At 40.4% G+C, this 27,584-nt stretch overlaps 1 protein-coding gene across 4 annotated transcripts in view; it reads left to right on the forward strand.

Moving 5' to 3' along the window:
- Positions 1 to 27,584, forward strand: part of TNRC6B (trinucleotide repeat containing adaptor 6B) — a 202,723-nt gene that overhangs the window by 75,569 nt on the left and 99,570 nt on the right. For 2 of the 4 annotated variants that reach the window (XM_080659687.1, XM_080659689.1), the window contains exon 1: positions 1,271 to 1,483. The exons of the other annotated variants lie outside the window; for them this stretch is intronic. In XM_080659687.1, coding sequence (XP_080515813.1) covers positions 1,479 to 1,483 — 5 coding nt within the window. In that variant the 5' untranslated portion in view covers positions 1,271 to 1,478. Of the gene's footprint in view, positions 1 to 1,270; positions 1,484 to 27,584 lie in introns of those variants that run through there. 4 annotated transcript variants of the gene reach the window in all.

Here is a 27,584-nt window from a genome sequence, read left to right on the forward strand (position 1 = left end):
TGAGAAGATCAAGGCCCAGGGATACGAAGGACGTGCCTCACTGAGGTTACACAGCCCGTTAGCCCCAGGGCTAGAGACACAAACCCAGTGTGGGTTTCTCAAGTGATTAGAACTCTAGAAGCATATAGCAAGAAGGGACCTAGGATGGGGGAAAACAGGCAGGTTTTTAATTTAGTGCTTACTCCATGTCAGCTGCAGAGCTACTTCCTCAGGTGGGGGAGTAGATCAATAATGACTCAGATCTGGCTTATCCTAGGGCCGTGGTTGGCAAACTGCGGCTCTTTGGCCCCTTGAGTGTGGCTCTTCCACAAAATACCACGGCCTGGGTGAATCTATTTTGAAGAAGTGGCGTTAGAAGAAGTTTTAGTTTAAAAAATTTGGCTCTCAAAAGAAATTTCAATCGTTGTACTGTTGATATTTGGCTCTGTTGACTAATGAGTTTGCCGACCACTGCCCTAGGACCTAGGGCATAGGGCAGTGGTCGGCAAACTCATTAGTCAACAGAGTGGTAAACCACGGCTCGCGAGCCGCTTGTGGCTCACAAGCCGCAGTTTGCCGACCACTGTCCTAGGGGCTTAATCACAAGTAACAACAACAGCCTGTAATTACTGGAATCGGAACTCTGTTATGCTGCAGCATAGTTTTTATTTGGGGTGGTGGGAGGAGATACCCAAAACAATTAATGTGTAGTTCAGTTGGGAAGCCAGTCCCTGCTCTGCAGCTGTCTAGCTGTGTGATTTGGGATAAGTTACTTAACCTCTCTGAATTGCCATTCTCAATTTTTACTTTGGTATATTTACTTTCCTTCTTTTCCTATTCATTTTAGGAGCTTGCTAGAGATCACTCGTGCCCTGTATTTCACCTTGATCTTTAAAAACTAAAGTCTCTTGTTTGGGTAAAGCATTGTTTAAGCCCCCTTTTAAAGAGCAGTTTGCCAGCCTGTGCTTGCCCAAACATCTAGAGAATAACTGTAGCAAGCAAGCTAAGCTCCAGGATCTACAAGAATCGTTAGCAACTGAGCATATTTCTATAAACCAATAAAGGTTTTTTTTATTTTGTTCATCTGTTACCCCTGTGCTGTTGCCACTTTCACATGCAGTGTGTGTAGGCAGAGAGTATGAGATAACAGCTTCACAAATGAGAGTGGAAAAGGGCCGCTTTCCCTTTAAGGCAGTTTCATCCCCAGCTCCCTCCCCTTTCCTGATTGACAAATCTACCCAAAGTCACATGATCCGCCTCTATTTGAAGGTCACAAAAAGCTGCTTCCTTTAGAGACAGAGGGGGGAGAGAGAGAGCAAGCGGGAGAGTGAGTGAGAGAGTTAGTTCAAGCCAAAATGGCCGACAGAGTCTCTGCTGGTTTCTGAATATTTAAAATACAAATACAGATAGACAAAAAGAATTCCTTTTTTGGACCTTTTTTCATTTCCATTTCTACCTTGTATGCCTCAATTTGCTGGATTTAAGCACTGCTGCACTTTATGAGGTTGGTACATATTTTCAATTTTTTAAAACCAATTGATTTATATGGATTTTGTCTAACCGTTTTCACTAGTGGTGTTGCAAATCGACATTTGTCTAGCATGGAGACTGGCTTCAGACATTTCGTGAATCTGTGTAAATCAGACCCGTGATGTACTTTTGGTTCGGCGTTTTAGAAATGGAAAAGCCTTGGTAAAATATTTAGATTTTGAAGTGATTTAATTGCACTTTTAATGTCTGCGACTCTTGTCATCGTTTCTGTCTTGCCACTAAATGAAGCTGTGAGTAATTGGAAATTTAATATTTAGAAAGGGGTTTTTAAAAAACACAGACCTCTCCCTGTCCCCTTAAATCTGCTGCAAAAATTTGCATAAATATAAATGGGTTTGCATTCTTTCGGCTGCTAAGGCCGACAAAGGATCTGGGAGGGCAAGCACTACAACGGGCAAGCCTTTTTTTTTTTTTTTTTTTTTTTTTAAAGCTAGGCCATCCTTCCTAGAGAGATATAAAACCTAAAATAAGAGCTGATACATTTTAGACATCAGGAGGGGGGCAAGTGAGCACCGGGAGGTTTGGGGTTTGTAGATTCCCCTGCTTGCAAACCTCCGGAGCAATGTGTGGATCGCCCCTCTCCTCTCTGCGCGCGCTCATGTGCACTGGGTTTCTCTGTGTTCTCAAATGTGCAGCCAGATGCGCTGTTATTTTGATCGTGGTTTGAACCAAATGGTAGAACTATCTTGTAAACACAGTGTTTAAAGGATATAAACAGCTATTCACCCCGATGAAGAATTATTTCTTTATCAGTTTCTCCCTGGAGATTAGCCTTCTCCATTTCTCACGGATTACATTTATTGTTTAAATTTATACAGATGAACTGGGCTTTTCAGCACAAATTCAGCATCTGTTTGTGCGGTGGCCTGTTTTGGTCATTTCCATTGTGAATTGGTCATTGAGGGTCACATAAATAATTAGCTGTGTATGTACATGTTAGTTACTCCTGGAACTATGCAGTGCCCTGAAGTTAAATTCCATTACTCCAAATGCAGGATTCTAGAAAGCCTCGGAGCAGAGAGGGAAGAAAGCTGAAAACTTGCTTTCTCAGAGCCACCTCCCCCTATCATTGTGAGAGTGTGATGTAATGCTTCTCGGTCTGGTGGGCTGAAAGGATGTAGTTTGTGCTGTGGCGGGTAAATTGCCCCCACCCCTGGGGTAAATTACCCCACTCCCTCAGCACATCCCAGGCTCTAAGAGGCCTTGTTTTCTTTTCTTTTTTTACCCCCCCCCCCCAATTTGTGTCCTGATTTATGCCTGGGATTATTGGCATGAGAAAGAGACTGTTCTTCTAAATCTGTTACAGAGTATAGTTTAGAAAGGCATTTAAAATATGCAAATTGGTTGAGTTGTCATAATCCCCATCATTAAATATGTAGAGTTGGATTAAAGCTAATTAGGCATAAATGGAATAATTTTAATCAGAAGGGAGCATTGGTTGTATTTTTGGTTCCTTTTAAATTAATCTAATTACAAGATGCTTGCTGGGCCTGAAAGTGTTAAAAAATGGGAAAAATGCTGGACCATTTTGAAAATTTGACAGTCTAGAAGAGGGTTGTGTAGTGCTTTCAAAAGCTTTATTCACTGTAAAAATGGATTGGCCTCTTGTGCTGAAAATGGCCTGTTTCTTTGGGCCAATTGTGTGTAGATGAAGGGACTTTCACGCTAATTTAACAAAAAGACTTTCCGTTTGAATACATAAAGATAATTAAAGCGCTCTGTCTCTAAAGAGCAAGTATTTTATTATTTTTCTAAAACTAATGTTATTAGTAATGGAAATAAGTAGAGACGTTAAGTGATGGTTTTAAATTCAGTGTAAATTTTTTGGGTAATACAAGTTTAGCTTTGGTGTAAGAAGGATTGGAAACATTACATTAGAGAGGTAGTCTGGAATAAATTTGTCTCTTTAAAAAATTTTTTTTACGGCTTCAGTTTAAGGAAAAACATAGAATTTGCCATAGTGATAGAGTGTTGCTTTGTGGTAGACCTAAGGAAAATTAGAGCTCTGATTTTGCTTGGGTTTATCTGAAAATGAAAGTGCTTATTTGGGGCTTTACTTGTTAGATGATTCATTTTACATCCATTTCCTAAATTGTTCTGACAGAAGAGTAAGAAACCTAGGCTTTCCATGTTTTGCCATTAGCTTGGTTTTTTGTGGACTGTTAGCTTGTGAACAGCAGGTTAACTCAGTTTGCAGAGCAGAGGAACCAGAAGCAGAGTGCCTGCTCTCTTAGGCAAGAAAGAGAACGATATAATGGACATAACCAGATGCCATCTAATTCTCTGAAATGTTTTTGTAAATATTCTTTTCTCCAAGACATTGAAAAGTGAGATAAATAAGACCTGCTTTCACGTATGTTAATAAGCATATGTCTCTGGTGAGTTTCAGAAACTCGGCTGCCATTTTGGATCTACGTTCCTGCAGAGCCAGTCCTTATGGCACAGCAAAACTATGGTAATTCAGAAGCAAATGAAAATGAGTAATAAATCAAGTGTGCAAATGGGTAGCATCTAATGTGTGTCTTTTGTTGAAGTTGTCGGTCAGTAGTGTGAAATGAAGCTTTAAGAACTTTAGAGATGTGGCTGATGTTACGAAGAACAGAATCCAGGGATATTAGAACTGGCTCTGTTGTGGTTTTTAAAATGAGATGGCATATGCAGAGGAAGTTTTTCACTGGAGAAAATGAACATAATCTTACTAGTTTCCCCTCCCCCATCCATCTTCGGCTAGGTCTACTTGTGATGTTACCGTAATATCATTCACAACACTGCTCTGTCTCACAAAAAGGTGTGACAGATTCCTTATTAAAATTTTACTGAAACTTCACAAAAATTGGGAGCGCTTAATCTATCAAAGTTGTATCTTGTTTTTCAACTGTTGTTTAGTCCTTCCATCTGGGTGCCAGAGAGGAAACACTGGCAACTTTGATACATGGTGCAAACTCAACTCTGTTGTTCAGCTTTGAATAGCCATTTGTTATTCTCTGTCACCACTAAGACAGCCCTTTAAAAATAAACTCCTTAAAATTGAAGCAGAAACTTGTAAGGCTTTTCTAGCTCTTCAACTCTACTAGAGACATTAAAAGAGTGACGTGATGATGAGACCTTCAGGTTCTGCAGAGCGGGCCTAGCAGATAACAGTAGTAAGGGGTGGATCTCATCCTATCCAACTGCTCCATGACTGAAAAGTTCTGAAGAAATTTAATTTTTATAACTCAGTATAATCATTGACTTTTTGCATTGTAAACTGGACAAGGCCTAAAACAATACAGATGCATGTTCTTTGTCCCTTCCCTCAAGGGGTACCAATCTAGCAAGGGAGATAGTCGGGTAAAGAGGTCAGCAAGGTACTATGTGTGCAATAGTTAGAATAACTATTTGGTACAGAAGTATCCTCAGTGTCTGCATTAGGTGAATCCTTATTTAAAGAAGCCAAATAATTGCCCCTTACTAATTTTCAGTCATCATTTGGATATTAGATTTTCTTTAAATGAAACTTGTGACTTAAAGATGTTTCAGACCGTTGGCAGCATATGCTAATTGTTTCCTAGTACAGTCTTATTCCTGGATTTACACTAATCCGACTTCCCTCACCTGCTTCTTGTGATTAAGACTGGTGGTAGAGTGAAGTTGGGTGAATTGAAGCCACTTGGCCCGAAAAGGGATTTAACCCATGATGGTGACAGTTTAGCATGTTCTTTTTTCTTCCTTTATATGTTCATTCAGCAGTCATTTAATGGTCCCTGGTGTGTGTCAGGTGCTGTTGTAGGTGCTGGGGAATCCAAGAATTAATTTGGTTAGTCCATTGTCTTAAACAGCTATTTGGTTCATGTGGAAATGTTTGCCATCTGGTAACTATTTAACCTACTGCTTTGGGTTATGACTAGGGTAAGGCTATCGTTCCTTTCACATGATGGTCACTTTACTAATAATTGGGAAATGAATAGTAATTTTTGCTTCTAGTAGCTTCTAGAGACTTCCATTTAAGGTTTGACCAGATAGTCACTTTATCCATTTTCTTTAACTCTACATAATTATCTCCTCAAAATTATCTTTTGAATTATCTGAGAATCTGGAAACCTAAGTCACCTCCCTAGTTACTCTATGACATTCCTCAGTTTTACTTTTTAACACCCCTTAATTGTATCACCAACTGAAATTACGTTATTTGTCTATGGTGCATCAGTCCCCACTAACCCATAAGCTTTTATAGCAGCAGACTGTTTTTCTCCTTGCTCAATCCCCAGCATATAGAACAGGGCTTAGCAGCAGTAAGTGCTCAGTACAAATGTATGAGTTAGAACTGAGTTATAGGGTCGCCAGGACCAGCTACGTGACCATAAGCCCCTGTTTCTTTATCAGTAAAGTGGGGCTGATACATTGTGAAGCAGAAGGGAAATGCTGAAAGGAAGGGCCAGCACCTAGGCTTATTGCTTAGTAAGTGTTTCCTTCCCCTTTGTTAACTAAACCAGAAAGGCTTTTATGGCCCCACAGATACCTCCATTCTTTCTGACTCCCAGGATCCTGAAGCTTGTGCACTGATTGCACTGAGCTTCAGCCTGGGCGAGGACAGGAGCAGTGCTGATGGTCTGATGTGGTCTCCTCAGGCGCTGCTGCTGCGGCGCATCCACTTTTGCTTGGCTGCTTTTCATACATTCTGTGTTTTGCATCAAAAGTTTCAAATGAATTGGTCCAAGAGTTTACAAGGCAAAGGAGAACATAACATACAGTGTCTTTTTTACTTTATTTTGATTATTCTAAGCCTACTCATGTAAATTCTATTTAACCCAACTATTAATAGTTTTGACTTAAAAAGACAGATAAAATAAAAATTTAGGTCAATTGCCCACTTTATACAATGCTGTTGAATTATAGATGATATAGAAATGAATTTCATTCATTGATCTCGGAATTTGTGGTGTGTTTTTTTTAAACAGAAAATTATTATATATTTACTCATTCATTCAGTAAATAATTCTTGAGTATACTGGTATTACCTGCCACATATTGAGATAAGTGCTAGCATAGGAGTAGCATGAAGCTTTTCTTTAGGCACCATTGCTGAAGTTAGAATATGAATGCAAGGAGCTTAACCAGCGCCTGGGGTATTGGTGATTATAAAGGAGGGGCACCCAATCCTACCAGCTTGTGCAAGAGCCCTGAGGCAAGAGAGGACATTGGGATATTTGGAAGACGGGATATTTGGAAGACTGCATATGGAGTACTTGGACATGGTTCAAGTGTGAGGTGTGTAAGGGGAGGGATGATACGGGAAATAAGAAGTGAAGCTGAAAAGGTAAGCACTGGCCAAATGCAGAAGAGTCTGAGCCATGTTTGGAAATCTTCATCTTGAGAATAATTGAAGGGTTTTCAGCATGAATTTTAAAAGATGATGCTAGTTGTACTACATAGAAAGTGGCTAGAGGATTGAGTGTAAGACCAGATGGTATTGCAGTTATCCCAGGTAATAGTGGCCTGGATTGACAGCAAAGTTGGGAAGAAGTGGTTAAGTGCAGAGATATTTAGGTAGAAGATTTCACGGCAGCTGATCATTGAGTTTGAGAAGGTGTGAGTTGGGGAAATTAAAGAGTGATACCTCTGTTTCCGGCCTGGGCTATTGATGGTATGGTGGTACCCTTTACTGAGATAAGAGACAGATGCGGGTTGAGATGAGTTTAATTTTGAAGTTACTGAATCTTGGGACATCTAAGTGAAGGTCTGGAGTAATTAGATAACTGGCTGGAGATGAAGATTTATCCATAATCCCAAGTTTACCAGGATTTTCCTTTTTAAGTTGATTTCTTTGAATGTCCAAAGATGGCAATGTGCAGTGCAAGGTGCTATTGGATGCTATTAAGGGGACACAGTTTTATAGAGAAGACAAAGCCACATACTCATTATCACAGTAGTTGCCATGAGAAATACTAAAGGAGTTTTCGGGTGGAGAAACACTAATGTTAGCTGGGTTGATCAGAGAAGGCTTTATGAGGACCTTGTGTTTGAGCTGAACCTTAAAGTTTGAGCAGAATTGTATAGAGTGGACTTAGAGGACAGGACCTCTGGCTAGAGGATTAGTTGTGTTCAGGGAGGTCGAATGTGTACAAGAGTGCTGGGGCGCCTGCTGAGTAGTTTGGATTGCCATGGTAGACATTGGGGACCTGTTAAAAGTTTGACAGCAACATAATCAAAGTGGTCATTTTGAGAATATTAATGGCAGTGAGCAAGAGGAGGACTGGGAGGTGAGAAGACAACGGGGAGAATTTAGAGTCAGGCCAGTTAGGAGGCAGTAGCAAAAAGGACTCTTATGTGAAAGGGCCTTGGATGGAAACTTGACTTGGTGTGGTGAGCACACAATACAGTAAATAGATGATGTGTTTATAGAATTGTACAACTGAAACCTGTATACTTTTATTAACCAATGTCACCCCAATAAACTCAATAAAAAGTTTAAAAAATTAAAAAAACATTAAAAGAAAGGGCCTGCTGTAAGGCTGTGGCAGTAGGCTAGAAAAGGGATCCGACTCCGGGTTTTCAAGGTTAAAGATGGGAATCTTCATCAGAAATGAAGATGAGGAATTCCAGGTTAGATATTCCAGAAACGAAGATAAGTTTAAGAAGTTGGTGGGACCTCCAGATGGATCTGTTTAGTAAGCAGCTGGCAGTGTGGAGCTGAAGCTTGAGAAACAGGTCAGAAGTGGAGATAAAAGACTTGGAAGTCATCCACTTCCAAGTGATAGTTGAAGCTGAGAGTGGATGAGGTCACCATGGAAGTGTGGAGAATGAAAAAGAGAACTGAGAACTAGGCCTTGGGGACAGGAAGAGAAAGAGGACCTGGGAAAGGATGAAGAGAAAGGTAGTTGTGTAGGACAATCAGTAATAGTTACTGAAAATGAGGGAAGGTCTTCTCAATCTCAGATGTGGTCAGCAGGTTTTGATGCTCCACAGGAAGAACAGTATTTGATTATGGCAACGTTTCTGACCCTTTTCCAGTGGGAAAGGTTTGGGAATCATTATTAGGTTACACCAACACCATTCAATAGAAATAGAATGCGAGCCACATGTGTTATTTTACATTTACCAGGAATCATATTAAAAAGCTAAAAAGAGCCCGGCCAGTGTGGCTCAGTGTCGACTTATGAACCAGGAGGTCATGGTTCGATTCCAGGTCAGGGCACAAGCCTGGGTTGAGAGTTCGACCCCTGTTGGGGAGTGTGTGGGAGGCAGCCAATCAATGATTCTCTGTCATCATTGATGTTTCTCTCTCTCCCTCTCCCTTCCTCTCCGAAATCAATAAAAAAAAATATTTTTTAAAAAAGGTAAAAAGAAACAGTTGAATTTACTTTTAATATCTATTTTATTTAACCCAGTATGCACAATATTGTCAATTTAATATGTGATTGATTTTTAAATATTAATGAGCTATTTGACATTTTTCCATACCAAGTGTTTGAAATCTGGTGTGTATTTTATGCTTACAACACATTTCAGTTTGAACACGTAGTTTTTATTGGAAATGCTTGATCTGTATTTAGAGCTCATAAAATTTACAATTGCAAAAGTGCATTCATATATCAAAGTTTTTCCAAACATACTGATGTTTTCCACCATGGAAATAAGTATCAACTTTAAATCTTAAGTTAATTAAACTAAAATAGAATTGAAAATTCAGTTACCCAGTCATTCTAACCTCATTACAAGTGCACTAGCCATATGTGGCTACCATTCTGGACAGCACAGGATTATGCAAAGTAAAATAGGTTACCTTACAGCTGATGTGTACTTTGAAAATAGTCAAAGCATCACAAAGCATTTCACAGGATTGGTATTTCTTGGAACACCTATTTGCTTATGCTAATGGTATTTTTAGAATTGGAAGGGTCAAATCCTAATTTTGCATATGAGGAGATGAACTTTTTATGAAAGTGCACTGATTGCAAAATTTAAGGCAGGAATTAAAAAATGTTTGGCTAAGACCAGCAGGGAGGTACATTGGTAGAAATTCTTAAAACATATCACTTTGTGTCATAGTTCAGAAATATGCTAGATGCAGATTACATTTTAAAACAGATTCAGGTGGAGAGGTGGGAGCATTCCCCACCCCTTTTGGAACTCGTGGAATCAGTGAGATGGTGCTCCAGGTGGGGAGATAGGAAATTAAGAATTCAGATGTTCAAGAAGCTTTCAGTCAGTGGTCCCAGCCTTTCCTCATGTATATCCCCACCCACACTACAAGACCAAAGAGCTAGTTATTTTGTGCTTGTATCTCACTTCTTTTGGGTGATATGCAGGCTGCTTGGCCTTAGATTAGTAGACTCATTTTGCATTTCTTGCTATCCTGGGCCAGTATAATATTTACTAAATATGGGTGGTTTATAAAAAGCAGGTTCAGAGATTTTAATTTAATCATCTCATTAGTTTAGACTGCTTTGTAGTTACTAGTTAGACCTTCCAAGAACAGGTATACCTTGTTTGTTTTTTTAATATATTTTATTGATTTTTTACAGAGAGGAAGGGAGAGGGATAGAGAGAAACATCGATGAGAGAGAAACATTGATCAGCTGCCTCCTGCACACCTCCTACTGGGGATATGCCCACAACCAAGGTACATGCCTTGAGACCGGAATCGAACCTGGGACCTTTTAGTCTCCAGGCTGATGCTCTATCCACTGAGCCAAACCGGTTAGGGCGGTATACCTTCTTTTATTGTGCTTAATTTTATTGTGCTTCACAGATGTTTCGTCTTTTTACAAATTGGAGGCAAGACCCTCCACAAACTAAAGGATTACAACTTGCTTTATTGTAAGGTTCCCTTTATTGTTGTGGTCTGGAATCGAAACCTGCAATGTCTCCAAGGGATGCATGTAATAACCAGTAAATTGAGAAATGGTCTTGAATTGTGCTTGGAACTAATCCTTGTTTACATTAGAGAGTAAGTGTTGGTTTTGGTTGCTGCATAATTTCATTTTAGCTAAGAGAGGAGCTTATTTTTCTATGAATTGCCCGCTAAGAGTTTGGGATATCAGCTATTCTGTGAAGTGCTGGTTGTTGCTTTTTAAATCCGTATGGAAATTTCTTACACTTTTGCTTTCCTTTAGAAGTACATTTTGGTTTGCTCTTTATGCCTTTGTTAAAACCAGACTGTATAGTGGTGGGTTTAATACCTTTAATGTTTTAATAAGGAGACTTAGCAGAAGATTCCTCACCACTTCTCCCAAGAGCCCAGAGTGGCAAGTTTTTTAACTTCTAGTGCCATTGTTTCTTTTACTGCTTTGCTTAACGAAAATAATTGCTGTTCTTTTTATACCAAGAAGTTCCTGTTTATAAGCTGAAGTTAGAAAATAATTGGATAGAACAGTGGCTTTCAAACTTTTTTATTGGATCTACAATAAGATAATATGCATTGAGACCATGTACATACATGAATACATGAATGTATACACTGAAGCAAAAGTATTTACTTTCGCCGAAACCGGTTTGGCTCAGTGGATAGAGCGTCGGCCTGCGGACTGAAAGGTCCTGGGTTCGATTCCGGTCAAGGGCATGTACCTTGGTTGCAGGCACATCCTCAGTGGGGAGGTGTGCAGGAGGCAGCTGATAGATGTTTCTCTCTCATCGATGTTTCTAGCTCTCTATCCCTCTCCCTTCCTCTCTGTGAAATATCAATAAAATATATTAAAAAAAAAAAAAAGTATTTACTTTCTGGTATGTAATGTATTCTGATATATTCTGTTCAAGTCCATTTGGTAAAACAAACAAAACAAAAAGAACTGATTCGCCTAACCCAGTGGTCAGCAAACTCATTAGTCAACAGAGCGGCAAACCGTGGCTCGCGAGCCGCAGTTTGCCAACCACTGGCCTAACCAACTAAATTGATCAGTGATTCATTAATGGTTGTCTCACTGAGGATTTAAGATTTAAAACTTAGGAGTGGTCATATTTCAGGATATGATTCCCAGTTTTGCTGGTCTTGAAAATCAAATTTATCAGTCTGTTCAGTTACCACACCAACCAAATTTATAAGTGATTTTTAAAAAAATGTTAATTTATTACTTCAACATGTTACAGATGGATATCCTCCTATATAATAAAGAGGTAATATGCAAATTAACCCTCACACCCTCACAAGATGGCTGCCTACAACCAGGCCGGCAGGGGGTTTAGTGAGGGACGACCAAACGACTGAGCAAGCAGGCTGCATGGGGTGACCAGCCTGGCGGGGGTGGGGGGACAATTGGGGGCGACCAGGCCAGCGGGGGGCAGTTAGAGGCAACCAGGCAGGTGAGCGATTAGGAACCAGCGGTCCAGTATTGTGAGAGGGATGTCCAACTGCAGGGATTGGGCCTAAACCGGCAGTCGGACATCCTCCAAGGGGTCCTGGATTGGAGAGGGTGCAGGCTGGGCTGCGAGCCCCCCCCCCCCCAAATGAATGAATTTCGTGCACCGAGCCTCTAGTATGTATATATTTTTAAAAAATATTTTTATTGATTTCAGAGAATTAGGGGGAGAGAGAGAGAGAGAGAAACATCAATGATGAGAAAGTTGGGCCCTTTCCCCCAACATGTCCCCTATTGGGGAACAAGCCTGCAACCCTGGGCATGTGCCCTGACCAGGAATCAACCGTGACCTCCTGGTTCATAGGTCAACCCTCAACTACTAAGTCATACCAGCCCGGTGGAGATGGATATTCTTGATGATCAGAATGTTGTCTTCCCTGCCCCATAGCATCCCATGTGGATCAAAAGGAGCTGGCTGTCCATATTGAGGAATGGAGATATCCTACATAATAAGAGAGGAATATGCTAATTATCCATTATGCCCTGAAGTGTAACGACCAACCACATAACGACCAGATCATGGATCTGCAGGAGGGTGGGGCAGCGAACTACAAGCCTGTGGAGGAGAGCTACAGGAGGAAGCAGGGCAGCAAGCTATGGGGGGGGGGGGGGGGGGAGAGCTACAGGAGAGCGGTAGCGACCTACTGGTGCACGGATTCATGTGCAGGGCTACTAGTATATATATATATATATATATATATATATATATATATATATATATATATATTTCCCCAGATTTTAGAGAAACTTAAATAGAAGACACTCTCTTACCAGATTATGTATTCTTTCTTGGAAAAGCCCAATAGAAAATACTGCTATACTCTTTTTTTAGGGGGGGGGGATGTGCTTCCCCACCTCTTTTCTAGGTTTCATGAAGATGCGTCTCCACTATCAACACATTCTGTTTTCAGACACATCATTTTATTAGTTCCACATTTCCCACTTGTTTGATGGGGTACTAATAGGTTTGCCTGCAAAGAGAAAAAAGGTTCTTTTCCTGATTAGGCTGAATTAAACTGGACTTTGCTTGCTATAGGACTTACAATGTTTAAGATGCTAATGTGCATTGGAAATCTTAAGCGATGTGTATATATAAAATCTTAATGTTCCAGGTGTTTGGTTTTTGTTCTTTTAGGCACAATTTGGGGGAAGTGCGTGGTTAGCTTTCCATTTCAATTATTCATTTCTAAAACTACCTGCTAGTCAAGCAAGCTGGATTTGGCTATTTCCCAAGTCTCTTCAGACACTTTAACGTGTTGCTTCCCGGACTTGGTTTCAGGGAATGGTAACATTGCAAAAGCAATATTGGGATCCAATATGAGTTACCAGTTTTAAATTTGCCAAGTGAAGGCATTTTTTAAACCCACCGTTTATTATAATAATTTCAAAGAAAAATTCTAATAAGAGATATTGCAGTAAATTGAATGTAGCTTTATGAAAACCATTACATAGGGAATATAGATCAGCACAGGTACTTAAGTTCAGCATTTGGGAAGCACATCTTAATTATAGACCGCCTCTTAGCAAGTAATACAATTAACTATGTGCTTGCTGGTTTATATTTGTCTCACTCGTAGGAATAAACCTTACTTCATTCATTCTTATTTTCTGACTATAGTGCTAGTGGTTTCAGTGACTCACTTTTAAAAATATTACTTTGTTCTCTCTGAATATTCTGTAAACACATAACCAATTTTACTTTAGTGTAAGAAAAAAAGCTAAAACAAGCCAATTCCATTATGTGCTGAGCAGTTGTAGAAGCTAGCAAAGTTTATCTGATTTAATGAGATATAGTCAAGGTGATTATGTGAAAGTGGCAAGTAGGTCACTAAATAATATTCCTTGCCTGGCCAGTGTGGCTCAACGGTTGAGCATTGACCCATGAACCAGGAGGTCATGGTTCAATTCCCAGTCAGCACATGCCCAGGTTGTTACTCGATCCTCAATAGGGGGTGTGCAAGAGGCAGCTGATCAATTGATGTTTCTGTCTTTCTCTCCCTTTCCCTTCCTCTCTCTGAAATCAGTACAAAAACATTTTAAAATAATAATATTACTAAAGTTTTGCCAGCCTGTTGGCTCTCTATGAGCTATGAATAATGGCCATGGCAGATGTTCTGTCATATTATGTATATATTTATTTTTATATCTACCATCCCACCCCCACATTTAAGTGACAAAGTCCTTAAATTTGGCAACCCACATCAAATGTCCCCTCTGTCTTCATCAAGAGAAAATGCTTCTTAGATATACTTTAATCCTGTAATGAAGGGGAGAGTGGCTAGCAGCTCACTTACCTGCCCCATCCGTGTTAATGCTGTCAGCAGTTTGTGGGAGTGGCAAGCCCTACAAGGGCTTTGACTGTCATGTGGAAAGGCCCTGGGGCAGAGAGGAGGAGGAGAGAGGTTGGGGTTAGCAGTGTAGGGTGTTTGGAGGTAGTGACATGCTGGGTAGACTTGAGTGTGAGCAGAATATACTCAAAGTCCTGTGTACTTGGAAGATGTTGTTTATTACATAAGTATTTATGTAACAGACACTGTATAGTGCTCAGAATACCAAGATAAAAAAGACCTGCCTTTTATCTTGGAACTAATGTAAATGCTCAGTGAGGTTGTCTGTAATAAAGATGGAAGTATGATGCCAAGGGATCCGTGAGGATGAAGAGAGAGGTCTAGGCGCAGTGGTCGGCAAACTGCGGCTCGCGAGCCGCGGTTTGCCGCTCTGTTGACTAATGAGTTTGCCGACCACTGACCTAGACTCTCGATTCCAATAATTACAGGCTGTTGTTGTTCCTTGTGATTAAGCCCCTATCCCAGTGGTCGGCAAACTCATTAGTCAACAGAGCCGCAGTTTGCCGACCACTGGTCTAGGGCACTGGGGAAGTCTCCACCAAAGAGGAAGCATCTGAGCTGGATCTTAGCAGGTAATTAGGCGTTGCTTGGTGAAGGGATGGTGAGTAAAATATGTAGTGGTTAAAAACTGAGATTCTTAAGTCAAGGCAGCTATGTGATTAGGTCAGTCCAGTGTTGGGCAAGAAATATCTGTGTGCCTCAGCTTCGTCACTAGGAAAATGGGGAATATAAAATGTACGGGCCTCAAAGAATAGTTGAGAATTAAGTGAGAATTTGTCTAAAGTGTTTAACATATTGTTAGGAGGCTTTCATTATTTTCACTGTTAGCATTTTAGATAGAGGAAATAGCATAAGCAAAGGCAAGGAGTTGGGGTCTACTCTAGGAGAGTCTGGGAAATGGTGAGATACTAGTGGAACACAAGTGTAGGCTGTCTGGAGGAGAGTGGATAGGTTGGCTGAGTTTTGTATTTTAAGAAATTTGTAATTTTATCTAGTAGGAAGCAATCAAGAGGAGTGATTGGAGAACATAACTAAGTCAGTGACAGTAAAGATGAAAAACCAGATTTTGGACTACTGAAGTAAAATCCATTGGATATGATGAGAAAGAGGGAAGAGTTGTGGATAAGCCTCAGACTGCATGAATGGGTGATGCTAAGAGTTAGGATAGGTATTCAGTGGGTGGAATAGGGGCTTGGAGTATGTAGTAGGGTGAGGATGGGGGCTGTGTTTTGCTTGAGATATGTTTTAGATGGTTGATGGACATTTACTATAGCTTGGCAAGTGGAAATAAGCTCAAGAAAAAGAAATTTTGAAGACATTGATTTACGTACAGAGATGGTCAGGGAAGTGACAGTGCATCCTGAGGGGAGTTGGATGAAAAGGAAAAGGGGTGGTGCAAAAGAAACCCAGACAGGAAGGAGTTTAGAGAAGTGTGAAAGATAGTCATCAGGGCCCTTGCCTCAGGGGGTTAGCTGAGATAAGCTCTAAATATGGGCAGTTAGGTTTGTCTGTGGGTCTTCACTGGGGCCAGCAGCCCCAGCACATTGTTGTTCATCCTGCTTGTCACTGTCACATTGGGAAATCTCCCCTTAGGCTCTTGGGTCTCTTTTGTCACTCACTACAGCGAGTAGCTCTAGGACAGGAACTAGTGTGCTCACCTCTGTAACCTCAGCACCTGACACACAGAGTGAGTGCTCTGAGCATTTGTTGAATGAATCAAGGATGACTTGAATTAACAAAACAAAATTTTTTGAGTGCCTATGTGCTCCAGGAGCTATGCTGCTCTCTAGGAATAAAGCAGTGAGCAGGCCTGGCCAGGTAGCTCAGTTGGTTAAAGCATCATCCTGACACATCAAGGTTGCAGGTTTGATCCCCAGTCAGGGCACATATAAGAATCAACCGATGAATGCATAAATAAGTGGAACAACAAATCAATGTCTGTCTATTTCTCACTCTCAAATCAATAAATAATTTTTTAAAGCAGTGAGCAAAATAGATAAAAATCCCTTTTCTTGTAGGACTTAAATTCTAAAGCAAGAATCGGAAGGCCAAGGGGAAGGACCAAGTAGAGAGGTAACATTAGGAGTACAAGGATGAGCTCTATATCCTCAACATCCATGAACTGAGCCTAGCTCCCTGATACAGTTAGTTGACTTGAACATGGGAGAGAGGGTGCAAAAAGAGAACTGAGGTATGGGAAGCGATTTGTTGCATAGATGACAGGTTAGCCTTGGAGAGGGGAGAGTAAATTTGGAAATGGAGAGAAGGCTATTTGAGAGAGTTCCCCCAGGGAGACATCTCTAAATACGTAGAAGGCATTCCTCTCTGTAAAATAGAAGATGAAGTCTGAATGAAAAGAGAAAACATTTCAAAAACTAAGCCCTCCCTCCCCCACCTTCAAAGAAAAAAACAACATCTATATAAAGAACTATCTACCAGCTCTAAGGGCTTAGCTGAGAGGAGATCCTTTATTTCCTAGCAAGTCAGGGTGAAGAACACAGTTAGTTGGGGTTCACCTGAGGCTGAGTGAGGATTGGCCTCTGTAGATAGTGTGGGATAACCAGGGGCTGAAGCCTTTGGTTCATAATGCTGGTGAATGTTCAGAAAAGTTCAGGCTGGGCTGGGAATAAGATAAAACCAAGCTCAGGCAAATGACCTGAAAGAATAGGGAAAGGAAGAGTCTGGGTTGGAGGAGGTAAGAACTTACATATGAAAGGAGAAAGGTCATATTTTCTGTGTGCTTTCTATAATGAACACCCGGCACACTCTTCTAACTGCATTACATGCAGTAACTCATTTAGTCTTTATAATGAAGACTCTGTAAGCTAACTGCAGAGAGGTTAAGTATCTTGCCCAAGGTTACACAGGTGGTCAGTGACCAGACAGACTTGGCAGCTGAGTTTGTGTGCTTGATTACCGTACTCCACTGCCAGAAACCAGACACAAAAGCTTCTCCCAGACCAACTAGGTTGGCAATAACTTCCTGAAGTTGCTGGGCCTCCCCTCCATTCAAGGAAAAATATTTGGACTGGCATGGAAGGGAGCTATGAACTGTTTGGTGCCCCCTACAATAAGTATTTCTGTTTAGGCAACAGTGTACTTGGTATAAACTCTCAGTTTTTCTCACCTCCCCGTGCTCATATCTGAATGACCTTTGATAGGAAAGAACACGGCAGAATTAGAGAAGACTTTAAATGCAAATCATTCTGAAGTCTCTGAGCTGCAGCACCTTCTCTGTTCACCTGTTCTTCCCCCATTAAACAAAGAGGAGCTAGAGTGGCTGTCTGGTCTACCACTTGGGGGTTGGAGAGACTGAAGAAAAGCATGGCTGATGTGTGGTACCTAAAAGGAGGGAATCTCCTTCCGCTTTGCCTGTTGCAGAAATACTGGTAATGTCTGCAGTGGCCGGGGGCTGCTGGTGGTGGTTACAATTCCTAGTTTGACAACCAGGAATGTGTTCTCTTCCTGGGGAGAATCCCCTTGTGTCTTAGGTTACACAGGCTCTTCTGGGTAACTGGTTGACTTCTGTTGGGTGAGGAATTTAGTCCCTGGCTCTGTGCCCTCCACCTGTGTCTGAGGCTTCTGACATATTACTCTGTGTCTAGCCCTTTGCAAACCCAGGGGAGACACTGACCTTTGCTTGCAGGCTGTTTAGAAGCACAGAGGTTTTGCAAATGAAACATGTAGGCAACTTTATCCTTTATAAAGAAAGGATTATTTGCAGAGACAACATGTGTATTCATGGTACCTCAGCATAAAAAAAAATTTTTTTTGCAGTTTTTTAATATCTGGCTTTGCTCTTAAGGCAGTTTGGAAGGAATGCCACTATATCTTCCATCTCTTTGATGTACACAAATTTTCATAATTTTCAAAGAAATAGTACACTAAAACCACATAATTTTACATGCCATATCAACTTTAGATATTTGAGATATTGAAATCACAGAGCAAATAGGTCATCTGGCAATATTTGCTGATAATTTTTAGATTCACTCAGTATTACAGGCTAGCATTTTTGTCTTTTTTTTTTTTTTTAAACACTGCTGGCCCATGGTGCATCACATTACTAACACCTTCAATTTTTAAAATTCCTTATCTCTAGTGGATTTTAATAGCATGATCTTCCTTTGTTAGGTATTAGATGCTGGTATTTAGCATTTGACAGAGCTGCTCAGGCAACAAAGCAGATAACCCACCACTGAGATAGTGCCTTCCGTAGTCCCAGTGCCCCCACGCCAGGGTTAATTGAGGGCTCAGGACTAGTTGGAGCCTTTACTTTGAAGTCAAAATAGAAATTATAGTCTATTTATTTCTAATTCCCTCCCTAACCCCCCAGCCCAGTACTGATACTTTTCTCCTGGGTGAGGGCAAAGTTGGTTGCCCAGTTTTAGGTTGTGGAACCCCTGCTGGTGTTTTTCATATTCCTCTTGTTTTGGTCAGTGGCAGTGATACAGGCAGACACAGTTTAAGTTGGCATGTTCTTCTGTGGGTTCCCTCTGAGGTTCTGCATGACCAGATTTTGTTTATTTTTTTAATCCTCACCTGAGAACATGATTAGAGAGAAGGGGGTGGGGGGTAGAAATGTGTGAGAGAGAAACATCGATCGTTTGCCTTCTGTACCTGACTGGCGGTTGAACCCACAATCCAGGCATGTGCTGTGATTAGGAATTGAACCGGCAACTCTTTGGTGCACAGGATGACACACTCAACCAACTGAGCCACTCTGGCTGGGGTGTATGACCAAATTTTAAAATACTGCTCTTAATCATACTGGGTTTTCCCATGCGATGGGAGAGGAGCAACGGACAATGAGGCCAGGAGCGGTAGTGTGCAGAGCAGGAGGTCTTTGGGGGCAGGCCTGCATGGCCATTGAAAGGCATTTTTCTTTTTGAGCAGCATGACAGATTAACTAAAAAAGAGAAATCACTAAATGATTGACTTTATTTTAGATGATTAATTGAAAAGCCAAATTGATTAATACAGTGACATTTTTAAAGGGTCTTAACTACATTGAGTTTAAGTAGTAATTCTTACAGTATAATCAAATAGAGGGTTATCAAAGCTGTAATGGAAAAAAATAGAAATTACTTGTAATTAGGCAATAATTAAAGGCAAGTACATGCCCAGTGATTTTAAAGTGCTTGAAAACAATTAGTTTTCTTAAGTAGGTTAAACAACTGGGTTGCAAGCTTGTTTACACTGTTAATTCACTTAGCAAACCTGTTCTTCATAGATGATGCAAAAGTGAACTTTAGCTTGGCTGTCTGAATTATCATCAGTTCTAATTTAATGGGTACTCTTTAAAAAAAAAATTTTTTTTTTACATTTAAATTTTAAAAGTATTCTTCTCTTCCTCTTCTCCTTTCTGAACAATTCTGTCCTAAAGCCTATTAGGTAGACAGAGAAGAGGCCTAATCAGGGATATCAGAGACTGAGAAGGCCTTCACATAAAGGATGAATTTAATGTGGTTTATCTGAGCTGAAGAAAGGCAAGAAGGGCATCCACATGGGGCTGAGGTGTCAGCAGCACTAAGAGATTGGTTAAATACAGGACGATTGATCAAATAAGTATGTGAAGGATAATGGGAGCCAGCACTTCTCACTGTTGAAACAGGGAGTTACAAATATTGAAAGGGGGAAAACTAGAATGAATCCTGTGGTGGTAGGTTAAAATCAGAAGTATTGTTGTGAACTCATGGATTTTAGTAAGTATTGATAGAGATATAACATAGGTGTAAAATGCACACATAAATGTGTATACACACATACATACATGCGTTTCTTAGCTCTGTCCTCAGAGAGGGTAAGTACCTGGGAGCAGCAATACCCCAGTCGCAATGAGCATATCTCATGTCTAGATCTTGACTTCTAAATACCACTTTTTTTTTTTAACTGAAAGGGAACCCCAGCTTCTTGGAGAAATGGCTGATTACAGGATAGAGCAGAAAAGTTTAAGATGAACCTGGAATATCTTGTGCTAGAAAGGAAAGAAGTCTTCAAAGAATGATGGACACATGTCATATGGAGGTGTTCCCACTGGCCAACTCTGGGACAATTTGATCATCAAAATTTAAGAACTGATAGTCATGGATTAAGACCTGTTGAAAAAAGAGAAAATTGAAGGTTCCCACACAATGTCACCTACTTTGCAATAAAATACATGTGTGGACTCATGAATAAATTCAGAGTTTGAGGAATGGGTTGTTTAAATTTAAAAGTACCCCCCTGAAAAATACCTATTGAATACAAAGGGAGGAAAAGAGTAACTTTACAGTGGGGAAGCCTGGCAGACACCACTTAACCAAGTGATCTGAGTGATCCCCAGCGGTGGGACAAGTTGAAGTTTTGTCACCTGATAGGTTACACTGAGAACACAGCATCACTTCCATGATATTCGGGCCAAGATGCATGACCTGGATCTAATCATGAGGAAACCACAGATAAACCCAATTTGAGGGACATTCTACAAATTAAATGGCCTGTGATCAACTTCAAATGTTTTAAGATCATGAAAGTCAAAGCAAGACTGAGGAACTATTTCAAACTGAAGGAGACTAAAGAGACACATCAACTAAATGCCACATGTGATTCTGACTTGGGTCCTTTTTTTTTAATATGTATATTTTATTTCAAAGAGGAAGGGAGAGAGCTAGAGAGATAGAAACATCAATGATGAGAGAGAATCATCCATTGGCTGCCTTCTGCACACCCCACACCAGGGATCGAGCCCACATCCTGGGCATATGCCCCGACCAGGAATCAAACTGTGACCTCCTGGTTCATAGTTTGACACTCAACCACTGAGCCATGGCAGCCAGGCCAACTTGGGGCCTTTTGCTATCAAGACCATTGCTGGCACATGTGGTGAAACTTGAATGGGGCCTGCAGATTAAATAGTAGTAATGTATCAGTGTCAATGTTTTGATTTTGATAGTTGTATTGTAGTTATTGCGAGAGGGCGATTCTCGGGTGACGCAACCCGGAATCGGGCTCCCTCCTCTCTGGTTCCGGGTGCATCGCCTGAGAACTGCAACTGCCAAGTCACCGTGGCTCGGCAGCTCCTGCGTTGAGCGCCTGCCCCCTGGTGGTCAGTGCGCATCATAGCTACTGGTCAGGTGGACCCTTAGGCTTTCATATATATATAGATTGGAGGTGTTACTAGTCCCCCTCTAACAGAAATATTTTGAGACATGTAAAGTGCTTATTACATTTGCATGTGGCATGTAGCAAGCACTTAGTAAATATTAGCTATTGCCAATGAGCATTTAAGTTACTGGTTTTTGCTGTTATAAATAATCTTAAAATTGCCTTGTACACATTTTTGCATACTTATGCTTTAGAAACTTTAAAAGACATTTGGTTACCTTACTATCATGAAGTTTTTCTTTTAGTGGATTTGTTAGCCTATTACATTTGTCTGAAATTCTTTGCCACATACAGCTAGAACTTGAGCAAAGTGGAATATGAAATATTGGCTTAATTCCAGATTTATCTCTACTCAAGCATTTGTCTACTAACATTGTTGTTTTTATCTGGAAATTTGCCTGTGTTCAAATAATACAACTTCAGAATAGTTAGATGAGTTTTGCCCAAGTGGGAAAGGATAATTTACGTAATGCTAATCGCTAGGAAATGTCAAGTTTCTTTGTCTGGAGTAGTTAGTATAAGCCAAGAAAATACTTTATAGAAGTTTTTGAAAACTTTGCCTGATGGATTTTGAAAGTCAGAGAATTCCTATATATTCTAGCTTAGTTAAAGTCATTTACTTTGGTGTTTATATTCTTGTATCTACCCTGCTTCAAAAGCTGCTTTAAAATCTAGAATAGGCGCTTAAACCTCTGAATGGCTTTTGTTTGCCTCTGGCAGATCTATTTTGCAAATGACCAACTTTCTATTATGAATTTTAACAAGGATGTTTCTACTTTTTACCTTTCACATTTAAAAGATTCAAATGATTTATTTTTAGGGTATTGTCATTGCAAATAGATTGTGATTTTCCTCTACTCTTTGAAGGAATGTAAATAAACCATTGCTAGCTATGAGTGTATATTTAAATTCATGTAGGATGGGGGAGATGCTTAAAAACTGCGAAGCAAAAGGGAGGCTATCTTTCAAAAGGAGAGGATCCATTTCTTAAGGATTAATCTGATTTATGCATTGCCTCAAGGTAGGGAATGACTTGTTTCCCAGTTTGAAGATATATAGCCTACAGTGCTGTATAATCATCCTCATAACTTTGTGAAGACCAAAATGTTTCCTCTGTCACTGGCACAATGGATCTCAAGTTCTTGCACATGTATTGGAGGACCTTATGTGGAATAGGAACAGGAGAGGAGTGAGTGGAGGGGGTCATTGCAAGTGGGGGGAAACTCTGTTCTTCCAATTATTGATCATCGGTCTGAGCGTCTGTACTGCTGTGTATCTCAAAAGTTACAGCCCATCACCATTGTTTCTATCTGTCTTTCTGAGCCATTCTTACTGTCTTTTCTTGTTAGCTTCTTTCTTCTTGCCCAGTTTTTCACTAACGTTTTGATCTAACACTTTTTTTTAGATTCTTTATTGTTTAAAGAATGTAGTATTACATGTAGTATTACATATTTCTCCTTTTCCCCCCATTGACCTCTCCCTGGCCACCCCCTCCCCACCCCCAGCACATGCCCTCACACCCCTAGTGTCCGTGTCCTTTTATTATGCTTAAATGCATGCATACAAGTCCTTTGGTTGATCTCTTAACCCACACACACTCACACCCTCCTTTTCCTTCCCTCTGAAGTTTGGTGGTCTGTTCGATGCTTCTCTGTCTCTGGATGTATTTTTGTTCATCCGTTTATGTTGTTCATTATATTCCACAAATGAGTGAGATCATGTGATATTTATCTTTCTCCGACAGGCTCATTTCACTTAGCATAAGCTCTCCATGTCCATCCATGCTGTTGAGAATGGTAAGAGTGTTTTTTTCTTTTTTACAGCAGCGTAATATTCCATTGTGTAGATGTACCATCGTTTTTTAGTCCACTCATCGCTGATGGGCACTTAGGCTGTTTCCAAATCTTAGCTATTGTAAATTGTACTGCTATGAACATAGGGGTGCACATATCCTTTTTGATTGGTGTTTCTTATTTCTTGGGATATATTCCTAGAAGTGGGATTACTGGGTCAAATGGGAGTTCCATTTTTAATTTTTTAAGGAAACTCCATACTGTTTTCCACAGTGTCTGCACCAGTCTGCATTCCCACCAGCAGTGCACAAGGATTCCTTTTTCTCCGCATCCTCACCAGCACTTGTCGTTTGTTGATAATAGCCATTCTGACAGGTGTGAGATGGTATCTCATTGTCGTTTTGATTTGCACTTCTCAGATGATTAGTGACTTTGAGCATGTTTTCATGTCTCTTGGCCTTCTCTATGTCCACTTTCAAAAAGTGTCTATTTAGGTCCTTCGCCCGTTTTTTGATTGGATTGTTTGTCTTCCTTTTGTTAAGATGTATGAGTTGCCTATAAACTTTGGAGATTAGGTCCTTATCTGATATAACATTGGCAATATGTTCTCCCATGCAGTGGGCTTTCTTGTTGTTTTGTTGATGGTTTCTTTTGCTGTGCAGAAGCTTTTTATTTTGATGTAGCTCCATTTGTTTATTTTCTTTTTAGTTACCATTGCCCTAGGAGCTGTATCGGTAAAGATATTGCTACGACATATGTCTGATATTTTGCTGCCTATGGAGTCGTCTAAGATTTTTTTGGTTTCCCATTTTCCGTTTAAGACCTTTATCCATTTTGAGTTTGTTTTTGTGTGTGGTGTAAGTTGGTGGTCTAGTTTCATTTTTTTGCATGTTATCTGTCAAATTTTCCCAACACCATTTATTGAAGAGATTGTCTTGACTCCACTGTATGCTCTTGCCTCCTTTGTCAAATATTAATTGAGCATAATGGCTTGGGTTGACTTCTGGGTTCTCTGTTCTGTTCCATTGGTCTATATGTCTGTTCTTGTGCCAGTATCAGGCCATTTATAGAACAGTGGCTTTATAATATAGCTTGATATCTGGTTTTGTGATCCCTCCAACTTTGTTCTTTTTTCTCAAGATTGCTACCGCTATTTAGGGTCTTTTTTTTATTCCAGATGAATTTTTGGAGAGTTTGTTGTAGGTCTATGAAATATGCCGTTGGTATTTTAATGGGGGTTGCATTAAATCTATAGATTGCTTTGGGTGGTATGGACATTTTAATGATGTTGATTCTACCAATCCATGAACACGGTATATTCTTCCATTTGTTTATGTCTTCCTCTATCTCTTTTTTCAATGTCCTGTAGTTTTCCAAGTACAGGTCTTTACCTCCTTAGTTAAATTTATTGTTAGGTATCTTAATTTTTTTTGGTGCAATGGTAAATGGGATAGTTTTGATCTAACACTTTTGAATTAATTGAGAAAAACATCAGGTCTATTGCCTTAGCCTGTGATGAAGCCATGGTCTGTGTTGAATGGGCTACAGCATTGCAGGTTGGCATTAGCTTACTAAGTTTCAAAAAAATGCTGACCACTGATTACCATCTTATCTTGTTGAGTGCAGTAGAGAGAACCAATTTTTGGTGCTCACAATGTTTAATGAACTTAACTGATAGCTCAAAACAAAACACATGTGGTCCTAAACTATTGGTGCTTCCCAGCCAGGTGTCAGCACACTAGTGCATCACAAAGACCTCACATGTCACAACATGCCAGGTTTCCCCTACTGCCCAGGGTCTGGCTTGCACCCTTAATAGATTCCCATCAGGCCTGCTTCCTCTTTCCATCCGTCCATGTCCCACCACATGCCCTTCCCTAACAGAAGTCAGCTTCATGAGAGTACTCTTTGCTTCTACTTTAATCTCTTTCAGGTATGTCATAAAAATGTACAAGTGTGCAGTTAAGTAAACAGAATTGAGAAGATAGCCCAGTAGACTCTTTGATAAAGGACACTTATGGAAAATCTTTACAGTAACAATACGTTCTATATTTAAGATGAAATTTTGAAACACGGTATCTTTTTTTCTTTTTCCTTTTCTCGATCTCCCTTCCTTCCTTCCTTCCTTCCTTCCTTCCTTCCTTCCTTCCTTCCTTCCTTCCTTCTTTCCTTCCTTCCTTCCAATTCAATCATGAGCGCATTCTCACATGCTAAGGCCTTCTGTTTCTGCAATTTTGTTATGTTTTATTTTCATTTCCTGCCACATGGCAGGTGCAGCTGAGAAGTACCTTCAGAAACCACTGAAAACTCTGGCCTGATCTTCAGGGTGCAGAAGGACTGTTAGTTGCCGAGTGGGAGGCTAGTGACTCACCTCAACGTGGATCTCTATCAGGTCTCTTATTGCCTTTTAATTAGGTGCCTCTTACTTTTCCTCCCCTTCCTCAGTTTTCCTTCTTGCTTTCTTTCCACCCAAGTAGCCTTGCCTTCTTTAGGCCTCTACATCTTACCCCCACTAGACCCTCATTAATGAAAGGGAACCAGACAGAAAGAGAAGGGAAGAGAAGAAGAAACATTTTATAATGCAAAGTTTTGAGCAAACTACTTAACTCTGTGTCTTATGTTGCCGCATCTCACATTTTTAGAAGATATGAACATTGTCTTTTGTATTTCATAAAACTGTCTATAGAGTCTGGGTTCTTTTTTTTTTTTTTTAATATATTTTATTGATATTTTACAGAGAGGAAGGGAGAGGGATAGAGAGCTAGAAACATCGATGAGAGAGAAACATCGATCAGCTGCCTCCTGCACACCTCCCACTGGGGATGTGCCCGCAACCAAGGTACATGCCCTTGACCGGAATCGAACCCGGGACCCCTCAGTCCGCAGGCCGACGCTCTATCCGCTGAGCCAAACCGGTTTCGACTAGAGTCTGGGTTCTTTATTGTTTAATTATAAGAGAAAGAGTTATGGGGAGCAAATTTCTGTCAGTCCTGTGAAGCATAAGAGTCTAGTATTAGTACACAGACCATTAGGATGAACTGGGCAGGCAGGTTCAATTCTCTTCCTCCTTGTGGGGATGCTGTGGCCAGGTCCAGGCCAGTCCTTCCAGATTCCCCTACTGGCACTTGGCTTCTCAGGGACTGTTGACCTGCCCTTACACTTCCTCTGTCCCACTGTATTCAGAAAATGCTAACAAGTGACTAGCTGGAGTAAATTTTACATGTTGCAAAGCAATTTGTGAAGCTTGGGTTTTAGGGCTTGCACCACCCTTTGTAATAAGCATGATGTGTCCGTGAATGGTAACGTGAACTGGGGGCTGCCTGGCCTCACTGATTCTCTCCTGTGAGAATAATGGACTGGTAACTGCAGAGCCGCCTGTGGCTATCAGGAAGCTGTGCTATATTTATGTCACCTGCTGTAGTTCTCTCTCGGCCTCCACTGCAGCTGCTTTTTCTATTTTTAATAAATTGCCAATTACTGGGTTTTTATAGGGTACCCACAGTTCACTGATATGGGCATAGGAAAAATGTAGTTGCTTTCTAATATTTATTTTCACTTACCCAGTGAAATTATTGATACTAAAAGACTCTTAGCAGTTATTATTTTGATGCATTTTTATCTTACTGAACAGCACTATTCAATTTTATCATTTTTTAAAAACAGTGTACAAGCATTTATTAGCAAAGGGCACTTTGCCCAACATACACTAATTTTCATGATGGTTAATTTCAGGTATATTCCACAGATGAAGGCAATGTGGTATATAGATGCAGGGATAGTGATGGATCAGTGGATCATAGTGGAAGTCCTAGACTCAGACGATCATGCATATGTAAAATCTATGATAGCACTGGCCTTACCAATCAGTCAGTGGGGAGAGGTGACAAATGACACTGCAGATTAGTAGCTTAAAGATGGACTTTCCAACAAACGGTGCTGAGATGCTCCATCTGATTGTATTGGTCTCCTGGGGCTGCCATAACAAAATATCAGAAACTGAGTGACTGAAAACATGATACATTTACACTCCACAGTTCTGGAGTCTAGAAGTCCCAAAATCAAGGTGTTGGCAGGTTTAGACTCCCTCTAGAAGCCACTAGGGAGGCATCTCTCCTTGCCTCGTCTAGCTTCCTGTGTTGGTTGGCAATCCTTGGTGTTCCTTGGCTTGTAGCCATATCATGCCAATTTCTGCCTCGGTCTTCACATGATCCTTTTCCCTTTGGATCAAGTCAGACACCATATACACCACATATAAAAATAATACCAAATAGATTCAGATAAATATGAAAAGATTTAATACTTCTAGAAACAAATATATGAGGATATTTATGACCTTGGGAAAGGGGTGTTTTAAACATGATACAAAAAGCACAAATCATGAATAAAAGTTGATACATTCATGTTCGTTATAATAAAGAATTTCCATTCATCAA

Source organism: Plecotus auritus (genome assembly GCF_963455305.1).
Source record: "Plecotus auritus genome assembly, chromosome: 3".
Classification (NCBI taxonomy): domain Eukaryota; kingdom Metazoa; phylum Chordata; class Mammalia; order Chiroptera; family Vespertilionidae; genus Plecotus; species Plecotus auritus.